General features: G+C 41.9%; 1 protein-coding gene across 5 annotated transcripts in view; it reads left to right on the top strand.

Annotated features, from left to right (window-relative positions):
- SORCS1 (sortilin related VPS10 domain containing receptor 1) overlaps nucleotides 1-26581 on the top strand; it is a 440998-nt gene that overhangs the window by 130094 nt on the left and 284323 nt on the right. For all 5 annotated transcript variants that reach the window (XM_039335794.1, XM_039335792.1, XM_039335796.1 and 2 more), the window contains exon 2: nucleotides 22805-22872. In XM_039335794.1, the coding sequence (XP_039191728.1) occupies nucleotides 22805-22872 (68 nt within the window). The remainder of the gene's footprint in view (nucleotides 1-22804; nucleotides 22873-26581) is intronic.

Below are 26581 nucleotides of genomic sequence, written 5' to 3'. Positions count from 1 at the left end.
AAGGTTAGTGGGCATCAATGCCATCCTTCCTTATGAATCATTCTAAAAATGATCAGCAGGAGGTAGCACCTTGAGTCAATGTGGAGTTAGAGGTGATATACCCTTGAGCTGGTACTGTCTACCAGTCTACTGAAATCTTGCTCTGATACTTTAAACATGGGCATTTTGCTTCTTACTAGAAAATTGTTCAAAACATTTTGCTTTTAGGGATATTTTGATAATTATACCATGAGCATCTTGAATGCTATACCCAATATTTTGCCTTAAAAGTTGATAGTTTTATTAGACATTAAAATAGCTCATTTTTCCTTTTTATCTTCAATCTCTATAATGATTGCTCAGCCCAAAACATTTCTTAGCCTACAGAAGAGATATATAATACCTCCACATCTTGTCACCAAAGGGTGTCTGCGGAAACACTGATTCTACAGTTAATTACAATTGCCGGCAGCAGCCTCAGCTCCTTTTTCCTAGCTTAAAGTTAACCTTAGATCTATTCTTACACATCCTCTGACAACACTAATTTATTTTTGTGTCTTCGTCTCTGAATGATAAGTAGTTTGAGGGCCAAACATTTACTTTGTATTTTTTTCTAATTTGTACCATGAGCTCTGAAGATGGGGATCAAGCAGCAAATGATTACTCCAAACTTAGGAGTAGCAACATTTCTTGAACAATTTCTTATTTACTCTTACTCTTATTTGTTCAGTCTTTGGGATGTTGATCCCAAAATGAGCTTCCATTCTGGAACACCTGGCGGGAATGCTACATTGTAGTGAAGCAGGAATATCCCAGCTTCATTGTTTTGCCTGCTCAAGCTTTGTGCACACTACAGCCACTGAAGTACATACATTTAATTATTACATTTGTCTGTATTTTTTAAAGATACTGATGATATTTCTGTAACCTGCAAATATCTGTTTTAAAACCATGGGTGTCCCACCTCCTGTCTACATCTAGGCATCTAGAAGACCCAATGACTGTCAGGCTTTGGATAATAAAGCCAGGAGCCTTAATGGTGCAGCAGTTAAAGTACAGTATTGCAGGCAAAACTCTGTCCACAGCCTGGTATTTGATCCTGACAGGGTTCAGTTTTGACTCTGCCTTCTATCCTTCCAAGGTTTGTTAAATGAGGAGCCAGATTTTGGGACAACATGCAAATAATACTTCTACATTATAAACCGCCCAGAGATTGCTATACAGTATAGAGTAATGTATAAGCCTAAACTAAATGCTATAAACCTAAATGCTAATAACCTTTTCCCCTAGAAAAGAGAAGACAACTTCCTTCTCCCTGCTGGCAAGGAAAGAAAGAATCATGGCTTAGTTCCATTATCCTTTATCCAGGATCTCTATCAGTATCATGACCCTGAAAAATTACTGGTAGTTTTTAGGTTAGGCTGTATTAGATCATCTGAGTGTGTGCATGAAGGACACAATCTGTAAGTCCCATGGTGTGTATCTATGGCTCTATATGTTTGTATACACTTGTATATGCCTACATATGTATGCATATACATACCTGCATATCCAAAAGCCTGTTAGAATATTTCAGGTAACACTTTATTTTTAGTTATTTAAACACATTCATATAGCTGTGTCTCAGAAAATGATTTAGGGTGGCACACATAATAATCAAAATGTAGAAAATATTAAAAAACTAATTTAAATTAAATAAAAGACAAAATTAAACTTGGGCATGGAAAAGACTATGTTCTCTGATTTACATGGTAATGAAAAGGTCCAGATGGAAATTTGAATGCCAAAAGACCTCTGAATGTTGGCTCAATGAGGACTACATTAAGCAAAAATAAGCAAACCAAAAAATCTGTGTAAATCTCTAAAACTGTTTTAATATGCAGAGAAGCTTTTGCCAGTGATATTTTGCCATCTGAAAATTTGCTTTGATTTCTGTCTGTATATATACTACATACCAACATGTCTATGTACATAGTATATAGAAACAGAATTCACTATTGGATTAGTTTAAAAATGCTAATGTTATGATTTTGATTTAATCTTGCTTCCTCATAATGACTTCCATAATATTTCTCTACTATTTTTTTCCTCACCAAACCTTATGAATTCAGTGACCATATTTTGTTTGAAAAAATAAAGGACTAACTAAAGAAAAGAAGCAAATCTTTCATAAGGATAAAAAAATAATCTTTATGTTTATAATTTTGTTTAAAAAGTACAACTCAAGAGTAAAATCAAGAAAATAATTAAATAAATCTAAAGAAGATCTTTCTGAAATAATGGACTATTGTTTAAAATAAAGTTTGTTTGGTCCCTGAACCTAATTAGATATGTTGAATTAAAAGAGTGGGAACTTCCATGGCTGAGGTGAAGTTAACCTAGGCTTCTATTCCTAGTCTGACACATTAATTACTATTAATTTATAAAGGCAAAAGCCATTATAAATAATATAGTTTTGAGTTACCACTGATCTTACAATCAATGTTCAGCCCAAGACAAATTAAACTGAGCAATTTGAAAGAATGTAATGTATTTTTGCCTCCCCTGAACCAAAGCTGTAATTCTTTTGGAATTTTATGACTTAAACTTTACAATTGTATGACATACACTTGTATGACAAGTATGTACTCAATGCTTATCAATTAAATGCCATACAATTCCACCACAAAGCTTTCTTTTGCAAGTCTTGCAATATGCTCAAACATGACTATACTGGATTCAAAATGCTATCAACCTGAACTGCTTTCCCTGTAGGTTATCAAAGGGAAATTCAGCCACAGTATGAACATGGTGATCTCTGCGTGATTTCTGGAGTGTTTCCCATCCAAATATTTATTTAGTAGCACAGATTTTCATATCATCAGGCTGTGCAGTAACTCTCCTTTGCAAGTTCCTTACAACTGTAGCCAAGAGAATAGAGTTGGATGTAATAATGTGAATTATTTGTAATATCTATTTTGTGGTTGAGGTATGGAAAAAGAGAAGGAAAAGGCATTTGTATGCTCCATTTTAAAAAAAGAAAGAAAGTTGGGATTCATTTTAGCCAGATGCTAATTAGATTTTCCAGATCATTGTGATTGTAGTCCTATTTTTAAGTCCAATAATCAATGTTTTCCAATTTCATTACTCATATAGTGTCACCTTATCCCACCAGTTATATGCAAATAGCTTCCATTAACTTTACTGGGACTTCTACATGATTAAATAAAATTGGATTACATGCAAAGAGATAAATCTTTAAATGTTTAGTGCTTTGAAATAGTACCTAGCTCATTGCTATAGATCTTTTGACTCATCATTTCAGAGTTGGGATGCACACAAACAAAACAACAACAATAGGGAGACCAAAAAGCTATGTTGAATATAATAGCTTAGTCGCAGGGATAGGGAACCTTGGCTCTTTTACGACTTGTCGACTTCAACTCCCAGAATTCCTGAGTCAGCATGGCTGGTTCAGGAATTCTGGGTATTGAAGTCCACAAGTCATAAAAGAACCAAGGTTCCCTATCCCTGGCCCTAGTGGGAGTAGACCTTTAGAGAGAATTCATATCTGTGCTCTGAAATATGTACTTTTATTGGTTACATTCCCCACAGGCTTATTAAAGGAATTAGTTACATTTTACCACATAAAATGTCTTTACCATAAAAAAATGAAGCTCTGGAACTGAATTTTAAGAAATGAACTCAAATGAAAGGCAATTGAACCACTCTTTGGGGATAAAGATTTAAATGGGGAAGAATGAACAATTGATAGCCTATTAAGATCTGTAATTTTGCACCTTGAATTATTGACAACTTGTGACATTAGTCCTCTACAAATTACAGTCTATAAACAGCTTCAAAAATGTTGAGTCCGTCGCGAAATGGTAAGACACGAGAAGCAGTTGTAGTTCTCAGGAAACCTTTATTCTTCAGTTCAGCATACATTGGAATATGGCGGCAAAAGCCCACACCTCGCAGCCTCCTTTTATAGGACTTTCCCGGGTCAATGTGTTACTTTTCACGCGCCAGCACTTGCGCATGCGCACAAGCACTGGCGACAGCCTGTCTGGTCCCGGGCAGCTTGCACATGCCCGGGACCGCCTGCAACGCCCCGAGCCCGCTTGCAAGGCTCAGGACATAACACCCCTTTCCCCCGGGCTAAAACTACGAACAATGCCAAATAATACACAACCCACTCTTAGTACAATGCTCTGCTCCCCTCCATGTTCGGAGTTTCCCCGTTTCCATTGCCTCAGTGTTTCTACCCTTCTACTGGCTCTGTTTAGCCAATAGTGTTATGTAATCCTCTAAGTACTTAGGAGATTTCCTTGCTCTCTGTGACCTCCTAAGCTCTAGGTGTCTGACAGGTACCCCCTGATTGAGGGGTGATGTGTGTCTGTTCCCCTTGTTATGCCTTGGTGACTCCCAAGGACTGTGCTCCAATGCCTGGCCTGCTTGCTTGCCCACCGGGCTCGTCAGGCCAGGGCTTCTTCCAGTGTATGACCTAGTTGTCCCGCCTAGCTGTAGGCTCTCTGGCGTTTCTGCAGAACCTCCTAGGAGGCTGTCTATCCCCTGAATCCCGTTCTGTGTTCGGGCTTGTGTGGGTTTCAGTACTATCCCAAAACTCAGTTGTCCCCTGAGTGTAGTCAGAGGTGTTGTAGTCGGGATTTGGTTCCTCGACCACCTCCCTGTGTGTTTGCCCCCTTCTAGGGACAGGGTTGAAGTCAGGCCAACTAGGAGGAGTGTGTGCCAGCTCTCTTGCAGGGAATGGATTGTTGGGATGCTCCCGGGTATTCTCTCTGACTGGAGTACTGGGTGATGCGGGTGAGAAGTGATCATGCCCCCGGGGTGACTCCCTGGCTGGAGTAGGCATTGATGCCTGGGTTCTAGTTGGGCTCCCTGACTTCCTGTTGGGAGCAATTGCAGAATCTCGGGATGGGCTGATTGTGGCTTCTCCATTGATAATGGGCATCATTCCATGCCCCTCCCTTTGCACAAAGGGCTCCCCCTCCCCCCTGGAAAAGACCCAGGAGTCACAGCGGGAAGGTCCCGTCTAGGGCGAAGTTGGTCAATGTGCCGACGCAGGACACGACCGTTGTCCAGGGATACCTCGTAGGATAGAGGACCTGTGACCCTGGATATAGATGACCAGGCCCGTAATTACGAGTCGAAACCGGGGCACCCACAAGTAGTTGCCTAGGTGCCCTGGGGTGTGAGACAGAAGGAGGCAGTCTATCCGGATGCAACCGGTCAAGCTTGGTAGTCAGTTTGTGCCCCCAACGAAGTTCAGCTGGGCTTCTCCCTGTAGAAGTGGACGGTGTGGTGCGATAAGAAAGGAGGAAGTCAGCCAACCTGTGATGCCAGTCTCCGTAGGTGAGCCTCTTCAAGGTGTCCTTGGTGATGCGATCCATGCGTTCAGCCATACCTTTGGTGGACGGGTGGAAAGGTGCAGAAGTGGCATGACGAATAATGTTGGCCTGCAAGAAAGCTTGGAATTCGGAGGAAGTGAATTGAGGGCCGTTGTCAGACACAATGACGTCTAGGAGCCCGTGTGCAGCAAAAATCCCCCTCAGTACCTGAATAGTCTTTGCAGTGGTGGTGGAAGAGACAGGTACAACCTCTAGCCATTTTGAATGGCTGTCAACGAGGACCAAGAAGAATTGACCCTGAAAGGGCCCAGCGTAGTCAATGTGCACCCTAGACCATGGAGACTGTGTTTCCTCCCATCTATGCACAGGAGCTTGGGGCATTTCAGGGCGTGAGCGTTGACAAAGGTGGCAAGCATGCACCTTAGCTTCTATGTCTTTGTCTACACCTGGCCACTACAAGTGGCTGCGTGCAAGAGCCTTCATGCGTACAATGCCAGGATGACCCTCGTGGAGGGAATCTAGGACCCTAGTCCTCATTGAGGTGGGAATGACAACTCTGCTTCCCCAAAGCAGACAACCCTGAGAGGTGGACAACTCGTTCCTTTTAGACCAGAAACTCTGAAACTCAGGACTAGGACAGTGCTCAGGCCATCCGGACAAAACCCAAGAAAGGACACGTGAGAGTGTGTGATCTGTGCCTGATTCAGCGGCTACATCCCTGGCATTCAGGGGGGACTCGGGCAAGGCTTGAATGGAGAGAGTATTGATGGCTGGCGCGGGGTCAGCCTCTATTACCGGCAGGGGTAATCTACTGAGGCCATCAGCATGGCCCATTTCCTTTCCAGGCTTGTGAAGTAGGGAAAAATCATATGCAGACAAAAAGATAGACCACCTGAGCATCCTGGGGGAGATGATTTGGGGAGTTTGTTTACGTGTGGTAAACAGTCCCAACAAAGGCTTATGGTCAGTGAAAACCGTGAAATGCCTACCATATAAAAAATCATGGAATTTTTTAATTCCAGCAACAACAGCTAAGGCTTCCCTGTCTATTTGAGCATAGTAGCGCTCAGCTGAAGACAATGTCCTGGAGTAATATGCAACAGGAACCTGAGTTCCATCAGCCCTGAGGTGGCTCAGTACAGCACCCACCCCATAAGGGGAAGCATCACAAGCGATGCACACAGGAAGGGACTCATTGAAGTGAGCAAGTACACTGTTAGAAGTGAGCAAGGCCGTGACCTCATTGAAACTAGCCTCATGTGTTTGTGACCACTGCCACACTGCCTGTTTATCTAATAGCCTGTGAAGAGGCTCAGCTACACTAGCCTTGTGTGGAAGAAAGGAATTGTAGACATTCAGAAGGCCCAGAAAAGCCTGTAGTTCGGCCTTAGACTTTGGCCTAGGGGCTTGCATAATGGCTTTTAGTTTGGATTCAGCAGGATGAATCCCAGCAGCATCAATTTTGAACCCCAGAAACTCAGTAGAAGGCACCCCAATTTTACATTTGTCATTCTTGAGTTTGAGTCCCGTTTTCCTGAACCTTAACAGGACAGCCCTTAGCCTTTCAGCTCGAATGTGTGTGGAGTCTCCTGCAATTAAGACATCATCAAAATAGGGGCAAACCCCTGGTATACCCCGTAGTGTGTTTTCCATTACGCTTTGGAAAATCCCAGGAGAGACATTTACTCCAAATTGAAGTCTCTTTACCTTGAAAGCCCCTCTGTGGGTCACAATAGTCTGAGCTATAGCAGCGTCATCATCAACAGGCAGCTGTTGATATGCTTGAGCTAGGTCAAGCTTTGCAAAAACACGCCCCCCTTGAGGGAGGCCAGGATATGACTGACCACAGGAACAGGATAGGCATGTTGCTGCAATGCCTTATTTAGAGTGCATTTGTAATCAGCACAGATGCGAATGTCCCCATTTGCCTTAAAGGGCGTGACAATGGGGGTCTCCCATGGACTGGAGTCAACAGGTTCTAGAATTCCTTGTTGGATCAGTTTGTCCAACTCAGTGTCAATTTTACTCTTTAAAGCAAAAGGGACCCTTCTTGCTTTAATTCTAATGGGAGTGACCGTGGGGTCTAACTTTAATGACACAGGGGGTCCTTGGAATGTGCCCAGCTGGGGGCTGAAAACGTCTGCAAATTCTTTGCAGACTTCCTGTAGGTCGAGTGTTTGTAGGCTGTTGAGTCCTGTGATGTGTATCCCCAAGGCCTCAAACCACTCGAGTCCTATGAGACTCGTTCGTTCACCCTCTACTACTAGTAGGTCTAGTGGACCCTCAAAATCCTTATACTGTATGTTAAGGGTGGCCTCCCCCTTAACACACACTCTGGAGTTTTGAAAATCCATTAGCACAATGTCAGAAGGCCTCAACTTGGCCTGGATTCCGCTGCCGGAACAAATCTTCTTAAATGTGTGCATAGAAATGATCGAAAGTGCAGACCCCGTGTCCAGTTCCATAGTTAATGGAACCCCTTGTAGCTTCACCTTAAGTGACAGCTTTTTCTTACTGGGCTTGTGTGTGCCTGTCCTGTAGATGCTTCTTCGTGAAGCACAAAACCCCACCCTATTCTGGCTGGGTACCCTGGTACCTTTCAGGAGCAATTCTTCCTGAGGTTGTACCTTCTGACGGCCCAGGCACACAGCTGCAATGTGTCCTTGTTTTCCGCACGCCCGGCAGATAGCGGAGCGGAACTTGCAGTCAGCTCTCTTGTGGCGACCTCCACAACCGATGCACTTGGGGAGAGCTGAAGAGCTTCCTCTTGGTTTTCCTTCCTTTGTGGGGTAGAGACAGTCCACTTCCTCGTCCGGATCCTCCTCGGAGTTTCTTTGGACTTCTTCCTGGTGCACGGATGCGGCATCTGGACTGTTTCTGATCGGCCGCATGTTCTTGGTGGCGCCGCCCGCTGCTTCTTCTGCGGTGATCTCTCTCAAGGCATCTTGGAAAGACAAGTCCTCCTTGGCGAAAAGTCTCTGTTGCAACTCTCGATGCCTTAGCCCGCACACAAATCGGTCCCTCAGTCGTTCTTCGAGGTCCTTGAACTCGCAATGTTTGGCGGCTTTCCTCAGTGCGGCGATGTGCTCCTTGGCCGATTCTCCGGGTCGTTGATCCCTCTGCTCGAAGGTGTGGCGCCACGCGATGACGGACATCTTGGGTTGGAAGTGCTCCTTCAGTAACTTCTTTAGATCTGCGTAGCTGACAGACTCTAAAGGAACAGGTGCTGCGAGGTTCTCGGCGATTTCGAATGCGTCTTGACCGCAAATGCACACCAGGGTGGCAGCCTTCAAGCTCTCTTCCCTCACCTGGTTCACCTTGAGGTAGTTTTCCACCCTAGCTGCGTAGGACTCCCACCTCTCTGGATGTGAGACATCGAATTCCGAAAGCCTTCCAATCTTCGCCATTTTGTATCAGGAAGGGTCTATCAGCCAGCCTACCCCCGAATGCACGCTGGATTGGCGGGTAGCTGCCGAGTCAACGCCGTTCCTGCTGCTCCGGACTCACTCGGGTAAGCTTACACCTTCTCTTCTTCGATGTAAGGCAATCCCACCTTCGTCGCCAGTGTTGAGTCCGTCGCGAAATGGTAAGACACAAGAAGCAGTTGTAGTTCTCAGGAAACCTTTATTCTTCAGTTCAGCTTACATTGGAATACGACGGCAAAAGCCCACACCTCGCAGCCTCCTTTTATAGGACTTTCCCGGGTCAATGTGTTACTTTTCGCGTGCCAGCACTTGCGCATGCGCACAAGCACTGGCGACAGCCTGTCTGGTCCCGGGCAGCTTGCACCTGCCCGGGACCGCCTGCAACCACCCGAGCCTGCTTGCAAGGCTCAGGACATAACAGAAAATATGACCTTTGCATCACAATTGGTCTCCAGATGATTCTAAGCTTATTTTCAAGCAGCTGTCATGGACTTATTTTCATGGAATTTGAATAGGTTTCAGAATGCATGTTAGCAGAGACAGTATATTCTCAAACAAAAGAAACCTGAAAACTTGATGGGTTATGGGTAATATGCCTTTTTAAAACAGCCCCGATAACAAAAAGATTTAGAACAATTGAAGTGAAAAATATTTTTTTCCACCAATTGATTAACAGTCATGGAGCAAACAGAATTAATTAGCACAAGTTTGTTGACTTAGCACTTTTAGAATAAGTTGGGACAAAAGTGCATTCATAAACTGATTACCGTATATGCCGGCGTATTAGGCGACCCGGCGTATAAGACGACCCCCGAGTTCGACGCCGGGTCGCAAGACAATCGACGCCGAGTCGCATATAAGACGACTTTCTAGGCATGCGACTCGGCGTCGATCATCTTATACGCCGGAAATGACGTCATTTCCGGCGTATAAGATGATCGACACCGAGTCGCATGCCTAGAAAGTCATCTTATACGCCGGAAATAAACGTAGTTTATAACGTCATTTCCGGCGTATAAGATGATCGACACCGAGTCGCATGCCTAAAACGTCATCTTATACGCCGGAAATAATAAATAAATAAATAAACGTTATGACTCGGCGTATAAGATGACCCCCGAGTTCGGAGGCTGTTTCATCGCTCTCAAAAGTCGTCTTATACGCCGGAATATACGGTATGTGTGTTTGTGTAACTCTCTATGAATTTCCTTTTCAGGGAAGGCTGAAACTTTTGTTTCTGTGAAGATGAACAGCATACAGATCAGCCTTTCTCTTTGGCTTTTCATGTTTTATTGAGATAGTTTAAGGATGATAGGTTAAATTTTATCCACAGGCATTTGTGGAGAGGTTAGCTACACTGTGAATACTCTGTTTAGCTACTGTACTTGTTTGTTGGATTTATATCCCACTTATAGGAATTCAAGGCAGTGTATACTGTATTTCCTCATCCATTTTTTCCCTACAATAATTGCAAGAAGTACCTTAGGCTGGGAGAAAGTGACTAGTTAAAAGCCACTAAACCAAAATCTTAGAGAAAAATACAAGGTCATAGTTTTCATCTTGCAGTTTGGAAGAATAATGGTAACTTTCAGTCTCCTAACAGGTAATTTCTATATCACGTATTACTTGCTGAATATGGTCAGATTAATATTGATATTAACACAATATCAATTTGATGTTTCCACACAATATCAGCTTGATGTTTATCTTAGCTGTCTCAACCTGGAGCAAAACAAAACAAAACAAAAACAAGAATTGTCTATAACAATTCTACAATATATTTATTTTCTAGAAGGGGAATGTTCTGTTATAAGAACAGCCTCATAAAATATGAAACGTAACTATTATAACTTACAAACTTAAAAAATGTATTTCTAAAAATGTTAATTGATAAGTTTTCTTCTGTATTTATGGCTTCATTCTGGTGCCTTTCTCTTACTGAAGTTCAATTCACTACTTTATCTCTGCTGCAATTTGCCTTGTAACCATACTGCTCAATTCAATAATTCTGTCAAGTGGTATCTTTTTCTTCTTGACGAGCCAAGCAGTGATTTATTGCTTGAATGAACATTCTTTTCAAGAAAGCCATTTGTTTAAACATCAGCAAACCTTAAAATTAATTATTCATTTTATGCTAATTTTTGAAGTTTATGTGCTTTAGAAGAAGACTGCCAGGTATAATATATATAAAAATATTAATTCTTGCTTGTGATTCTGAAAACTTACATTTTGTACTTAATTATTTCTTCCCCTTGCCAATATGATTTAGTTTCTAAGAAAGGGCTTAGAAACTAACCTTTCTTTCTCTTCATTACAATATTTTCTCATCTAACTTTAGAAAATGGTTTAAAAAAACCTGAAACTTTATGTTGCTCCAAATCTATCTACATGACAGGAGTTTATAGGAAACATTAAATTGTTGAGAAATTATTGTGAGCCACAACCATAAATAAAACCTGCTTATTTGTCATGTAATATGATGATTTTAGAATACTTCTTTATTTACACTTACAGGTTGTTTGACATGTGCTCTTTTCCCAAGTTATAGAATTTTAGGAGAATGCAGTATATAAATACATTATCCACAAGAAAAATATAATAATACTATTTTTCTTCCATGAAAGCTTTATTTTCTAAAAACCACATGTTTGATTTGATCTTAAATTTTATTTCTGTTCATCCCTTTAAAAATTACATAGTTATAAAATTTATAAAATTAATATTAATACAGTACAGTACCATACTGTACAATACAATACTTATTTGGCCAAGTGTGACTAGACACATAAGGAATTTGTCTCCAGTGCAGAAGGTCTCAGTGTACATATAAAGCAACAGAATAATCATAATATCAATAAGAGGGGGTTAATAAAAGGTAACAATAATACTATAGCCATGCTAGATGGATAAATATACATAGACATTAGATAGTGAGAATTAGGTGTTCAGAAGAGTGATGGCATGAGAGAAAAAGCTGTCCCTGTGTCTAGTTTTGGCATGCAGTGCCCTATAGTGGCATTCTGAGGGGAAAAGTTGAAACAGTTCATGTCCAGGATGTGAGGTGTCTGCAGATATTTTCTCAGCCCTCCATTGACCCCCACAACATACTAGTCATCTATTGAAGACAGGCTGGTTGTAATCTGTACCTGTCCTATTTGGTTGCTGTACAAAACCAGATAGTTATAGTAGTATAAATGACAGACTCAATAATTCCTCTGTAAAACTGTGTCAATAGCTTCTGGGGCACTCTGAACTTTCTGAGTTGACACAGGAAGAACATTCTTTGTTGTGCCTTTTTAATGATAGTTCTAATGTTAGGTATCCCATTTCAAATCCTGGGAGATTATAGAACCCCCAGAAACAGAAGGGTTTTGATATGGATACTATGCTATCAAATATAGCAAAAAATGATAGAATAGAAGGGCTGCTCCTAAAATCCACTCTCATTTCTACTGCTTTAAGTATGTTCAGCTCCAGTTTGATATGGCTGTACCACAGGGCCACTTGTTCAACCTCCCATCTATATGCAGATTCATCACTATCTTGAATGAGGCCAGTGACTCTTGTATCATCTGCAAACTTTAACAGAGGGATCTCTAAAGATGCAGTCATTGGTATATAGAGAGAAGAGCAGTGGAGAGAGCACACAGCCATGCCCGAGTATTAGATGTAATTTTCATCTGTTGCTTCCTATCTGTAAAAAAATACTGGAAGACTGCTATTCTATGTCCCTCAATCATGTGTTTGTTTTTTTCACATTTGAAAACTGGTAATTATGTCTGCATTATGTGCATTTTGATGCTTTAATTTGTACCCATATATGTTCTCATAAGACCCACCCAGAGGAAGAAAAATGATTTGCAATTGCTTTCCTGGAATAGAAATACCTGGGAGGGGACACATGCAGGGGAATTTGTCCAGAACACTGTAGCCTGTTGCTAAAGACTCCTAGTCTGAACAGATGTTTGTAAAACTGTCTTAAGGCAGCAGGACAAGAGCATCTTAAGATTCAAATATGCGAACAACCGGTTCTCTGTGTGGATGCCACTTCTGGAAGTCCATTCTGGGACTGGAACAAAAAATTAGCTACCAGTTGTGCCGAAGTGGTGCAAACCAGCTGAATCCCACCACTGAACTTAAGCATGCATAAAGATATTCCCTAGGTTCTCTAGGATGTATTCCTACATCTCATTTAAGGCACTTAGCACTTTTTAATTTTGTTGCAAAATGTCTATGTCACCAGAAATAATATATAATTGAAATAACCAAACAATCAGTTTTTACATTTTTACATTTCTGAAGGGTTCACTGTGTGAGACATTGGCAGGTGGCCTACTTTCTCCAGTTATCTTTTCTTTTTCATTTTCTTATTTTCTTCCTCCTATAACCATTTTGTGTTGATTAGGATAATAATAAAATTTGGAAATAGGATGAGTGGGGGTGGAGGAGTTAGAAATCAAGGGAAAGGGGCAGTGCTTTATTTCATTACAACATTTCTTTCCATCCCATATTCTGACATTTAGAAAAACATAATATGCATGTCTTTGTTCATTAGCATCTTCAGGTTTTTCCAGCAACAATTGAAAAGGGAAAAAAGAATGTTAAATGTAAACTAACCTTTTACCATTCAAACAACACAATATAAAAACAAAAAGAAACATTAAATGAAATAGGTTTATCTAGATTTTCAGCCAACACATAAAATGAAAGCCTGCCATATGGATATTCAATTTGTACCTACCTTGTATGAAATTTCTTCTCTCATATTGTGGTAGTGTAGATCTTATAATGATGATTCCATCATTGTTAACCAAATTTGTTCCTGGATTTGTGCCAAGGTTGCTCCAATTATCCACGGTCATAATTCTTCATTGTTCCCAGTTCCATATATTCAACTGCTGTATAGGATAAATAGGATGAACTACTGCATTAAGTTTTGTGATATTTTTGTGTTACACATCTCAGTTTTCTAATTTACCTATTAAGTTTGAGAAAACATTCTGGAATAATTTATAAAACATAGATGGAAGAGCAATTAAATCTGACCTTATCCTTAGAAAGCAGAATATTCTGACAGTCTTTTGTTATCTGTACACGACAAGGGTTTCGTATGTGGACATCTATACATGGCCATTTCCCTCCAAGACAAAAATCAGATAAAAGGCATATGTTTCAGGGGAGCTCCTGAAGACAGTAATATCCCATGGTGCATTCTTAGATATGCATGACATTTAAATTACTCAAAAAACAAAAAAAATAGACTATTCCTTCCCCTGTGGAGACCAATTGCATCTACATAGTCAGGAACTCTACAAAGCAGCAGAATTCATACTACTACCTGTGTTGAGTCCTTGGCGGGAAGCAGATACGAGAAGCAGTTGAAGTTCTCAGTTTCCTTTATTCAGCGTTCAGCTTACAAGTAGATGGCTTCAGCAGCTCCCAAAACCTCCCAGCTTCTTATATAGATGCTTCCTGGGTAAATGTGATACTTTTCCTGCGCCAGCACCCGTGCATGCGCACGGCACTGGCGACAGCCTGTCTGGTCCCGGGCAGCTTTGCACCTGCCCGGGACTGCCTGCAAACGCCCGAGCCGTTTGCAAGGCTCGGGACATAACACCCCTTTCCCCCGGGCTAAAACTACTACCAACATATACTCATTTAGTTTATGCAGTGTTCTGCTTCTCAGTGCTCCTATCGTTACCTGGCTTTTGTTTAGCCAGCAATGTTATGTAATCCTCTAAGTATTTAGGAGACTTCTTTGCTCTCTATGACCTTCTCAGCTCTGGGTTACTAGCATGAGTTCCCTGACTGGAGGGAGATGTGAGCCTGTTCTCCTTATTTTGCCTTGGTGCCTTCCAAGGACTGTGCCCCGATGCCTGGCCTGCTTGCTCGCCCACCGGGCTCATCAGGCCAGGGCTTCTGTCACTTTGTGACCTGGTTGACCTGCCTAGCTGTAGACCCTCAGGCCCCTTGAAGTGATAGCCACTGCTGGGCGTCTCTGTTGAACCTCCTAGGTCCGTCCAAGACCTGTCAGGAGGCTGACCATTCCCTGAACCCCGTTCTGTGTCCGGGCTTGTGTGTTTCTGTACTTTCCCAAAACTCAGTTACTCCCTGATTTGGGCTAGAGGTGTTGTAGTCGGGACTTGGTTCCTCGACCACCTCCCTGTATGTTTGACCCCCTGTAGAATTTGGGGTAAGGTCAGGCCAACCTTGGGGATTGTGTGCCAGCTCTCTTGCGGGGAATGATTTGTTGGGATGCCCCTGGGTATCCTCCGTGACTGGAGTGCTGTGTGATGTGTGTGGAAAGTGAGTATACCCCCGGGATGACTCCCTGGCTGGAGTAGGCGTGGATGCCTGGTAGTTAGGTAGGCTCATAGAATTCTTGTTCGGAGCTCTCGCGGAACCCTGGGATGGGCCGTTTGTGACTCCATCAGTGGAGATGGGCAGCAGCTCGTGCCCTTCCCTTTGCTCCAAAGGGTCCCCCTCCCCCCCTGGAAAAGACCCAGGAGTCTCATCTGAAAAGTCCCGCCTAGGGCGGAGTTGGGCGATGTGCCGACGCAGGACACGACCGTTGTCCAGGGCTACCTCGTAGGAGAGAGGACCTGTGACCCTGGAAATAGAAGCGGGGACCCATGTATGACCAGGCCCATAATTGCGAGCCCAAACCGGGGCACCCACAAGTAGTTGTCTAGGTGCCCTAGGATGTGAGGTAGATGAAGGCAGTCTGTCCGTATGCAACCGGTCAAGTCTAGTAGTAAGTTGGCGCCCCCAACGAAGTTCAGCTGGACTTCTCCCTGTAGAAGTGGACGGTGTGGTGCGATAAGAAAGGAGAAAGTCAGCCAACCTGTGATGCCAGTCCCCGTAGGTGAGTCTCTTCAAGGCGTCCTTTGTGATGCGCACCATACGTTCAGCCATGCCGTTGGTGGACGGGTGGAAGGGTGCAGACGTGGCATGACGAATCATGTTAGCCTGTAAGAAAGCTTGGAATTCGGAGAAAGTGAATTGAGGGCCGTTGTCAGACACGATGACATCTGGAAGCCCGTGTGCAGCAAAAATCCCCCTCAGTACCTGAATAGTCTTTGCAGTGGTGGTGGAAGAGACAGGCACAACCTCAAGCCATTTTGAATGGCTGTCAAAAAGGACCAAGAAGAACTGGCCCTGAAAGGGCCCAGCGTAGTCAATGTGCACCCTAGACCATGGGGACTGCGTTTCCTCCCATTTATGCACGGGAGCTTGGAGCATCTCTGGGCGAGATCATTGGCACAGGTGGCAAGCATGCACCTTAGCCTCAATATCCTTATCTAAAGCAGGCCACCACAAGTGGCTGCGTGCAAGAGCCTTCATACGAACAATGCCAGGATGACCCTCGTGGAGGGATTCTAAGACCCTAGTCCTCATTGATGTGGGAATGACAACTCTGTTTCCCCAAAGCAGACAACCCTGAGAAAGGGACAGTTCGTTTCTTTTGGACCAGAAACTCTGAAACTCAGGACTAGGGCAGTGCTCAGGCCAACCGGACAAAACCCAGGAACGGACACGTGAAAGTGTGTGATCGGTACCTGTTTCAGCGGCAACATCCCTGGCACAAAGAGGGAGCTCGGGCAAGGCTTGGATTGATAGAATGTTGACAGCTGGCGCAGGGTCAGCTTCTACTACTGGCAGAGGCAATCTACTGAGGCCATCAGCATGCCCCATTTCTTTCCCAGGCTTGTGGAGTAAAGAAAAATCATATGCAGACAGAAAAATAGACCACCTAAGCATTCTAGGGGAAATGATTTGGGGAGTCTGCTTACGTGCGGTAAACAGTCCCAGCAGAGGCTTATGGTCAGTAAAGACCGTGAAATGCCTGCCATATAGAAAATCGTTGAATTTTTTAATTCCAGCAACAACAGCCAGAGCCTCCCTGTCTATCTGAGCGTAGTTGCGCTCAGCAGAAGACAATGTTCTGGAGTAATATGCAACAGGAACCTGAGTTCCATCAGACCTGAGGTGGCTCAGGACAGCTCCTACCCCGTCAGGGGACGCATCACATGCGATGCACACAGGAAGAGATTCGTTGAAATGTGCAAGTACACTGTTAGAAGTGAGCAAGGCCTTGACTTTGTTAAAGCAAGCCTCATGTGTTTGTGACCACTGCCACACTGCTTGTTTTCTAGTAGCCTGTGAAGAGGCTCAGCTACACTAGCTTTATGAGGAAGAAAAGAATTGTAGAAATTCAGGAGGCCCAGGAAGGCCTGAAGTTCGGCCTTGGACTTTGGCCTAGGTGCTTCTAAAATAGCTGTTAGTTTGGATTCAGCAGGGTGAATCCCAGCAGCATCAATTTTGAACCCCAGAAATTCAGTAGAAGGCACCCCAATCTTGCATTTGTCTTTTTTTGAGCTTGAGGCCTGACTTCCTGAATCTTAACAGAACAGCCCTTAGCCTTTCAGCTAGAATGTGTGTGGAGTCTCCTGCAATTAAGATATCATCAAAGTAGGGGCAAACCCCTGGTATACCCCGTAGTGTGTTTTCCATTACGCTTTGGAAAATCCCAGGAGCGACATTCACTCCAAACTGCAGCCTTTTTACCTTAAAGGCTCCCCTGTGGGTCACAATAGTCTGAGCTATAGCAGCATCATCATCAACAGGCAGCTGTTGATACGCTTGAGCTAGGTCAAGCTTTGCAAAAACGCGCCCCCCCTTGAGGGAGGCCAGAATATGACTGACCACAGGAACAGGATAGGCATGTTGCTGCAATGCCTTATTCAGAGTGCATTTGTAGTCAGCACAAATGCGAATGTCCCCATTTGCCTTTAGAGGCGTGACAATGGGGGTCTCCCAAGGACTGGAATCAACAGGTTCTAGGATTCCCTGTTGAATCAGTTTGTCTAACTCAGTGTCAATTTTACTCTTTAAAGCAAAAGGGACCCTTCTTGCTTTAATTCTAATGGGAGTGACAGTGGGGTCTAGCTTTAAGGACACAGGGGGTCCTTTGAATGTGCCCAGCTGGGGGCTGAAAACATCTGCAAATTCTTTGCAGACTTCCTGTAGGTCGAGTGTTTGTAAACTGTTGAGTCCTGTGACGTGTATCCCCAGGGCCTCAAACCAATCGAGTCCTATGAGACTCGTTCGTTCACCCCCTACTACTAATAAGTCTAGTGGACCTTCAAAACTCTTGTATTGCACGTTAAGGGTGGCCTCCCCCTTAACACACACTCTTGAATTTTGAAAATCTGTTAACACAATGTCAGAAGGCCTTAACTTGGCCTGAGTTCCACTACCGGAACAAATCTTCCTAAATGTATGCAAGGAGATAATTGAAAGGGCAGACCCTGTGTCTAGTTCCATAGATAATGGAACCCCTTGTAGCTTCACCTTGAGTGACAGCTTTTTCTTAATGGGCTTGTGTGTGCCTGTCCTAAGGATGCTTCTTCGCGAAGCGCAAAAACCTACCCTATTCTGGCTGGGGAATCTGGTACCTTTCAGGCGCAGTTCTTCCTGAGGTTGTACCTTTCGTCGGCCCAGACACACAGCTGCAATGTGTCCTTGTTTGCCGCATGCCCGGCAGGTAGCGGAGCGGAACTTGCAGTCGGTTCTCCTGTGGCGACCTCCACAGCCGATGCACTTGAGCGGAGCTGAAGAGCTTCCCTTCTGTTTTTCTTCCGTCGTGGGGTGGAGACGGTCGACTTCCTCGTCCGGATCCTCCTCGGAGTTTCTTTGGGCGTCTTCCTGGTGCACGGATGCAACCTCTGGACTGTTTCTGATCGGCCGCATGTTCTTGACAGCGCCGCCTGCTGCTTCTTCTGCGGTGACTTCCCTTAAGGCATCTTGGTAGGACAATTCTTCTTTAGCGAAAAGTCTTTGTTGTAGATCTCGATGCCTTAACCCGCACACGAATCGGTCCCTCAGTCGTTCTTCGAGGTCTTTGAACTCGCAGTGCTTGGCGGCCTTCCGTAATGCGGCGATGAATTCTTTGGCCGACTCACCGGGCCGTTGATCCCTCTGCTCGAAGGTGTGGCGCCATGCGATGACGGACATCTTGGGGTGGAAGTGCTCCTTCAGTAGCTTCTTCAGATCTGCGTAGCTGACAGACTCTACTGGAACAGGTGCTGCAAGGTTTTCTGCGATGTCGAAGGCGTCTTGACCGCAAACACAAAGCAGGGTGGCAGCCTTCAAGCTCTCTTCCCTCACTTGGTTTGCCTTGAAGTAGTTCTCCACCCTGGCTACGTATGACTCCCACCGCTCTGGATGTGAGACGTCGAATTCCGAAAGCCTTCCGATTTTCGCCATCTTCAGAAGACGGGTCTATCAGCCAGCCTACCCCCGAATGCGCACTGGATTGGCGGGTAGCTGCCGAGTCGACGCCGTTCCGCCGCTCAGGACTCACTTGGGTAATCTTACACTTCTTCCTTTCCAGGCGGTGTAAGGCATCCCACCTTCATCGCCAGTGTTGAGTCCTTGGCGGGAAGCAGACATGAGAAGCAGTTGAAGTTCTCAGTTTCCTTTATTCAGCGTTCAGCTTACAAGTAGATGGCTTCAGCAGCTCCCAAAACCTCCCAGCTTCTTATATAGACGCTTCCCGGGTAAATGTGATACTTTTCCCGCGCCAGCACCCGCGCATGCGCACGGCGCTGGCGACAGCCTGTCTGGTCCAGGGCAGCTTTGCACCTGCCCGGGACTGCCTGCAAACGCCCGAGCCGTTTGCAAGGCTCGGGACATAACAACCTGATCACTTAGAATAAAGCAAATGCCCTTAAAGCTGGTCTCAATGAGGTGTAAAAAGAATGTGGTATTCTTATGGACTATTGCAATACCTCTCCTTGATCAACATACCTGACAAATGGAGTATACCTAACTAGCACACTGAACAGGCTGCCTGCCATTTGTGGCAATGTCTACTTACCACACACTAGTAAAGTCCTTGATTCACCATAAGATATAATATTTAGTTTTTTTAAATCAAGACCAACTTGATATCCAACAGTAATATCAAGGCATTAATAACTTTACTTGGTGATCCTGACTGTCCTAATAGGTAGAAGATGCAGAGATATGAAACATTATAACTGAATAAACTTCACCTCTTTTTAACAGAACAATCTCTACCCCTCCCTTTCTCCCATGCCACTGTTCCACTGGGGAGAAAGTAAAGACTACTTATTGAGAACCTGCTCTAAAGTCAGAAAACGTAGCACAAACTAGAAAGGGAAACAAACAGCAAATATAAATAATTCAGCCAAATGCTGAATTATGAACAAAATTAACATAGTAAAGAGGGAAGCATCTTGTCTCACCTCTCATCAATTAATTATAGTTAGTAAAACCGTAAGAATGGTTATTTTATTATACTGCTACAGGTAGAAGTAAACAATAATTCTGTCTCTGTCTCTGTCTCTGTCTCTCTCTCTCTCTCTCTCTCACACACACACACACACACACACACACACAGAGAGAGAGAGAGAGAGAGAGAGAGAGAGAGAGAGAGAGAGAGAGAGAGAGAGAGAGAGAAGATTTTCTCAATCTTTTGACAAGACTCTCATCCAAGTTCTTTATCCCACTATTTTTCACCTGGGAAATTGAGCAAACTGCTATCTTTTCAGCTTTTATAATTGTTTATCTCCACAGAATCATAACATTCATACATACAAAAACCAAAGAAAAAGAAAAATTATCCATATTTATTTTTTCTCAAAGAGGCATTTTAAAGGCCCAAACTCCTTTGACAGCTCCTCCTCTGAAGTTAGTCCAATATCTGCTTCTGGTCTGAGATGATATGTTTTTCTAGGATCTGGAGTTGTCGATCTGTAGTGGGAGAATCTTGTCTTCCAGGCCTAAATAGCTGCTGCTAGTTGTGGTATATCTATTTTCCCTGTTGTCAAGGTTGAAATCATATTCCCTATTTTGCCTGTCTTCTAAAATTGTCTGCAATAACATCTCATCAGTCATGATTGACCTGCTTTAAGAAATGGTCCTGTGGTATTGGTTTTAATTTAGCCAAATCAGTGTAGTAGTAGTATTCATTTTTTTTACTTCTTATATCATGAATTCAGTTTTGGAGGTGATTTGTCTGTAATTCAATGTCTGGGTTGTATGGGATAACTAAATAATAACAAATGAGGCTTGTGTGGAGGCATTGGTGCATTGAAACAATACAATGTCAAGCAGTAGATTGAGCACTGCAAAGTTAAATTGCTGATAAAAATGAAGAATCTTAAATATTCTTTTTTTTATTTTCTAAGCTCTGAACTACTAAAATCTGATGATGCTTTCATTTTAATTTCACTATTTTAAAAACAACGTGAACCTATGTAAGCTGTCAGATGGCATTTCCCCAGTGGCTGTATATGTCTGACAGAAACATGTGCCAATTAAGGGTTGGAAAGTGCTAAATTCCATCACTGCCCTCCTAGGAAAGCTTATCAGTGGCAGCAGGATGGCTGCTTGTTGAAGATACCAAATTATGTTGCTGTTCTGTTCCCTGAATAGCCCTATAAATTCCTCACTATGAAAATGGTGAAATGAGGGGCATTGGAACATGAAGCATTTCTTGATACAAGATGGCAATAAACTAAATAATGGAGCCAGGCTAGTAGTATACCAGGTCACATATCCATCTGTTGTAGAAATTAAGGAGATGATCAGCAACTGAACCTATTAACCTGTACAGGAAAACCCCTCAACAATTATATTAATCAATGTGTGACTATGACTACAAGTACATCCCAATTCTAGATGTTTTGTAATAAAATAGCAAAAATAACCAGAGATATGCAAATTCTGCTGAATTAATGACTTTACATGGAGTAGGAACCCATTGCCTGCAAATTATTAGCAGGTGGTATTTACATTTATTTTTTAAATTTTATAAAGGTGGTAGACTTAATAATACATTTTAGGAGACTTTTCAATCCCAAGGTTTTCCTGAGTTCTCTTTAGCATTTTCCTGACTTCTTGATGGTTCATTCAACCAGAGCCCTAGTTGGAATGAGGAAGTATCCCAGGAAAGTGATGTATTCTATTGTCCTCCTCACCAAGTCAGTAGTCAGCCATTAGTTGTGAATGTTCTAGCTATAAATCTCTTCCATTTAAATAAAAATAGATTATAAGGGTTACACCCTTTACAGTTGCTGAGCACTGGCATATGAATATATTATTCCAGGCACTCCAACCATTTTTTTTTTTTACTAACAACACTGAAATTTAACATTGCTGTCAAATCCAGAAAGTTTGATAATCTTTCCCTGGTTCTTGTGGGAGGACACTGAAATCTCCTGAGATTATCAATATGATATGCTAAAAATTAATGAGATTTTCTTTCTTTCTTTCTTTCTTTCTTTCTTTCTTTCTTTCTTTCTTTCTTTCTTTCTTTCTTCCTTCCTTCCTTCCTTCCTTCCTTCCTTCCTTCCTTCCTTCCTTCCTTCCTTTCTTTCTTTCTAAATTATATCTAGGAATGTTATGGGTTCATGCTGTGAGGTCAGTCTGTGGACTAGAATATCTCCATGTCCATGATTGCATAGTATTAATTCATTTATAATTTGTTCAGTACTATTGTATTATAAAATACTTGATTCTAGGAAGGGTTAATTGCCAGAATTAATTATTTTTGCCTATTAATTTTTAAACAAGACTCATCTATCCAGAGTTCTGAAAACTACTGGGCCTGGGCTACAAAAATCCAGATCAAAAATCAAGTAGAACAATGAAACATAGAAAATGTTCTTTGTTAGCATCTTGTGATCATCTATATTATTTTCAGCCTGGATCCATTAACCCTAATAGCAGTGCCTTAAGAATCTCCATGCTGGTTTATAGTAATACCATTTCAATTTATCCAATGGGTAAATCTATCTATCTGCCTGTCTGTCTATCTGTCTATCTATCACTTGCAAAGACAATGCTGGATGGATACTTGTTCAGGCAGTACCCATGCCAGTTAAGCAAATGCTTAAGCAATTCATTTAATTATGTTAAGCACTCATTAACAACAGCCTAAACTTTCCCCTGGGCTGTATCAGTGGTATGAGATTCTAATTGTTAGAGACTAACCAAGATTTCTTCTTGTGTCTATAGGTGATTTTAATTCTGACAAAGTTGTATGACTACAACCTGGGGAGTATCACAGAGAGCTCACTGTGGAGGTATGTAGATAAGCTGAACTAATAATTACTATTTTCCTTTTAAAAAAGACTTTCATTAAACTTAATTGATTTTTTTATATACTGAAATATTTGTACAATACTCTATATGGTCATTTGGGGCTGGTCTAATTCTTTAGAAGCAGGGATGTCAACATAGGCACATTCTTTCCACCTAACTGCTTTCCCCAAAGTACCTGTTAAAATCTAGAGTGCACTTTAACTTTGTTGAAGCCCAGTTGGAAGGAATTTAATTCTGATTTTTTAAAAACAAAATCACAAGGTTTCTGTGTCAGAATATTTTTTAAAAATTATACAAATTCCAACTCTAGTTTGTAATGATTCTTCCTCAAGTGGTGACAGCATTTCCCCTGTTTTTTGGAGAGTTTTTTTTTAAGCCTATGTCAATTGTTGTTTCAAAAAGCTCTAATCCCATGTTAAAAACAGAGCTAGCACTCTTTGGGTGGTAATCCCTCTGTATTTTAGTGGAATGAGTATAATTGATAAATGCAGTACTTTATAAAGTACCTGTCAGGCATACTGAGAGAAAATGTCTCTATAGGATTCAATGACCAGTGTTCTTGCAGCCAAAACTAAACAAGACCATGAAATAGTCCTCATTTAAGGACCACAATTAGGACCAGCAACTTTGTCACTAAGTAACATGATCTTTAAGCAAGACATTACATGATTGCAAATTGTGATTTTATTGCTGGCATCTCCATTGATTTTTCTTTTGGAAGCCAAGTGTGAAGCAATGCAAATGGCAATCACGTGACTACGGGATGCGGCAATGTTCATAAATGCCTGCTAATTTCCAAGCACCTGAATCTCAACCATGTGACCCTGACTGACAGTCATAAGTGTGACGGCCAATCATAAATTTATTTTTTCAATGCTATTGTAACTTTGGTTGCTAGACAGGGAAGCCATTAAGCAAGGACTACATGTAATGGCCAGCAATTCAAAAGAGAGACTATCCCCACAATAGTTAATATGCTCTAGTCCTAACCTTGTGTCCAACCATATTGTTGAGGAAGCAGACTATATTGTACCATTGTAAAAATGATTAGAAGAAACGGGTAGCACTATTTTAAAAGATGAAGAGCTAAAGATCTGCTTTGGCTATGGAGAGATACATTATCTGCTTTGGCTATGGAGAGATACATTATCATGAAAATATGCCATTTAAAAATAGTTAGCAAGGCACAGTTGTGCTTTGGTTAGAGGGAACATGAGAATGACCCCTTGGCATATGTGTGTATGTATTTCAGAAATGATATTTTTTTCTTTTTATGGCAATGAACCCTGTATCAGACCAAGCAATATCTTAATTATGTAGGGTTTTTATGGCCAAAATAAGGTTGGAGGATTAGCTCCTTTTGGGGATGGATGAATGGATGCTCTGCTAGAACTATGCTGTCACAACAATGGTTAGATTCTATTCAAGGAATTATCAGGCTTTGGATCCATTATATCCAAAGTCATTTGATGGATATCCTGTTAATACTTCAGGCAATGCTTTTTTACTTGGTCCAGCTTTCTGCATACAACACAGGATCACTAACGATGACCATTCCCCACTTCAGATTGGCAGAAATAATTTGATAGTGATAGATAATAATGACAGTTTTGAAATAGCCCAGCAATAAGAATGGCCTTAACCCATTCTGTTCTGATCTCTATATATTCAGGTTGCAGTTCTTTGCATATGTTTGAACAGAAAATAGTTCTCTGTTCTATTCAGACCCTACTTTATTAGTGAAGCTGTGTTAGTATAGTTTCTCTTTAGATCCTCTGTATAATATATTGGTCTAAATCAGTTGTGAGTACTTGACCAGCCTTGAATGCTACTTAGATTTTAATCCTACAGGGTAAGCATTTCTGAAAACATTTTAGGATCTTCTACAACTAAGGTTAAATAATCTTAAAAATAGTAGGGAACTTCCAGAGTTTTTTAAAAGAGGTCTCAGGAGCTGCTAGTAGCCTACTATTGACCAAAATCATAGAAAAATATGGTCTTCAACTGATAAAGTGAATAATGCAAATACCAGGATGTTTCCATAGACAGATAATTTTATAAAATGGTGCAGAGACTTGTCAAGATATAATAGAGAAAGGCTTAATTTATCTTTTTGAAACTCTGCCTATCAGACCAGGTGAAATTAGATATAATAAGTTGTTGTCTTGACAGATACTTTCTGCCCTAATATTCACATATTCCATTAAGGATTTCTAGTAGATGTAGTGCTATGTTCTTCCTGTGAGATATTAAGACAGGTTTTCAAAGATATTTGACAAGATGCCACTGGATGCTGTTCCCTTTAGCCATGTAACTTTATTTAGTTCTTGGTATTTCTACACTAACAATATCAGAAACTATTACAAATAAAATGAAAGGAATAATAGTTTATTGCTTTGATGGTTTGAACCCTTTCAAGTCTATTGTCAATCAAAAGAAATATTAATCCTAAAAGTTTTGATCTTGTTGAAAAAATTATGTTCAATTTCCAAAGGCTGAAGAGAACAAGGGCTAGCACCTTTGGCCTTTCCCAGATAATGATTTATAATCCTTATGGCAACATAAATTAAAAATAAAGCAACATCTTAATACACTTGTTCAACTTTCATGGAAATTTTGCAAATAGACTATTTTAAATCATAAGTGTTGTAGCATATATTTTCTATATTTACTTGGGTCTGGTACCATTCATAATATTTTGAAAGTTCCCAGGTTGGATGAAGAAACTTTTAACATGAGTGATTGGAGTGGGATTATTTTCTGAAAGATTCTCTTACATGACTTTGGAAGGTGTATGATATAGTGGATGACCAGTTGGAAAGGCACCAGGTTGAATAACCTGCTCAGTGCGAGAATCCAGATGGTTGCTTAAGCTGTCCTTGAAACATTCATTGAAAAAGAATTCACAACCTCCCTGAATAATTGTCATATTTCTTATGGTGTTGAGAGATTTTGTTCTCTGTCAAAATCGGCCTTCCTATAATTTAAATCGATTAGTGTGTCTTCTACTATTTGGAACGAAGGAGAGAACAGATCTTGAGCATGTACTAGACGTTTATTTTTATTTTAAGCTTTTGAATTATTTTTTAACCTTGCCTGCCCTGCAGATTTCTTGATAAGTTTTTTTTTTTTTTTAAGAAGTGCTTTGCCATTGCCTGTTTCCTAGGCTGTGATGGAGTGATTGGGCTAAGATCACCCATCTGGCTTCATGCCTGAAATGAGAGTGGAACTTGTCTCCAGATTTCTAGACTGATGCCTTAACCATTATATCATGTTGGCTCTTTATTGGACGTACATTCAGGGATATAAATATATATATAAAAATAATGTCCCTCCTTAGTCAGAGTCTTTCCTATGTGAACTGTCATTTCCATTTGCTGATCTGTGTATTTTCTCTTTATTTTAATAAAAGGCATGGTGGCTCAGTGGTTTAACGATGCTGGAGATGGTCTCTGCTCTAGTGGTTTGAATCCTAATACTGCTTGGCAGGGTGAGCTCCCATCCCATGCGGTGCCCGTGTATGAGATGGCTCCAGGGAAGGGAGGGGGCCTTGGGTGACACTGCAGGAAGAGCTGCTCATCTTTCTCTCTGGGGTGAAGCCAGCTTGTCCTCCTGTAGCACACCTAGGTAAGTGTACGAGCATGTCCTATAACAGAGCTGTTAAACTGGCAGCCACGCTACTACTCTGCA

This window comes from Crotalus tigris, unplaced genomic scaffold (assembly GCF_016545835.1).
Source record: "Crotalus tigris isolate CLP2741 ecotype Arizona unplaced genomic scaffold, ASM1654583v1 scf7180000017659.2616968, whole genome shotgun sequence".
NCBI lineage: Eukaryota > Metazoa > Chordata > Lepidosauria > Squamata > Viperidae > Crotalus > Crotalus tigris.
This window is presented reverse-complemented; position numbering and strand designations above follow the sequence as displayed.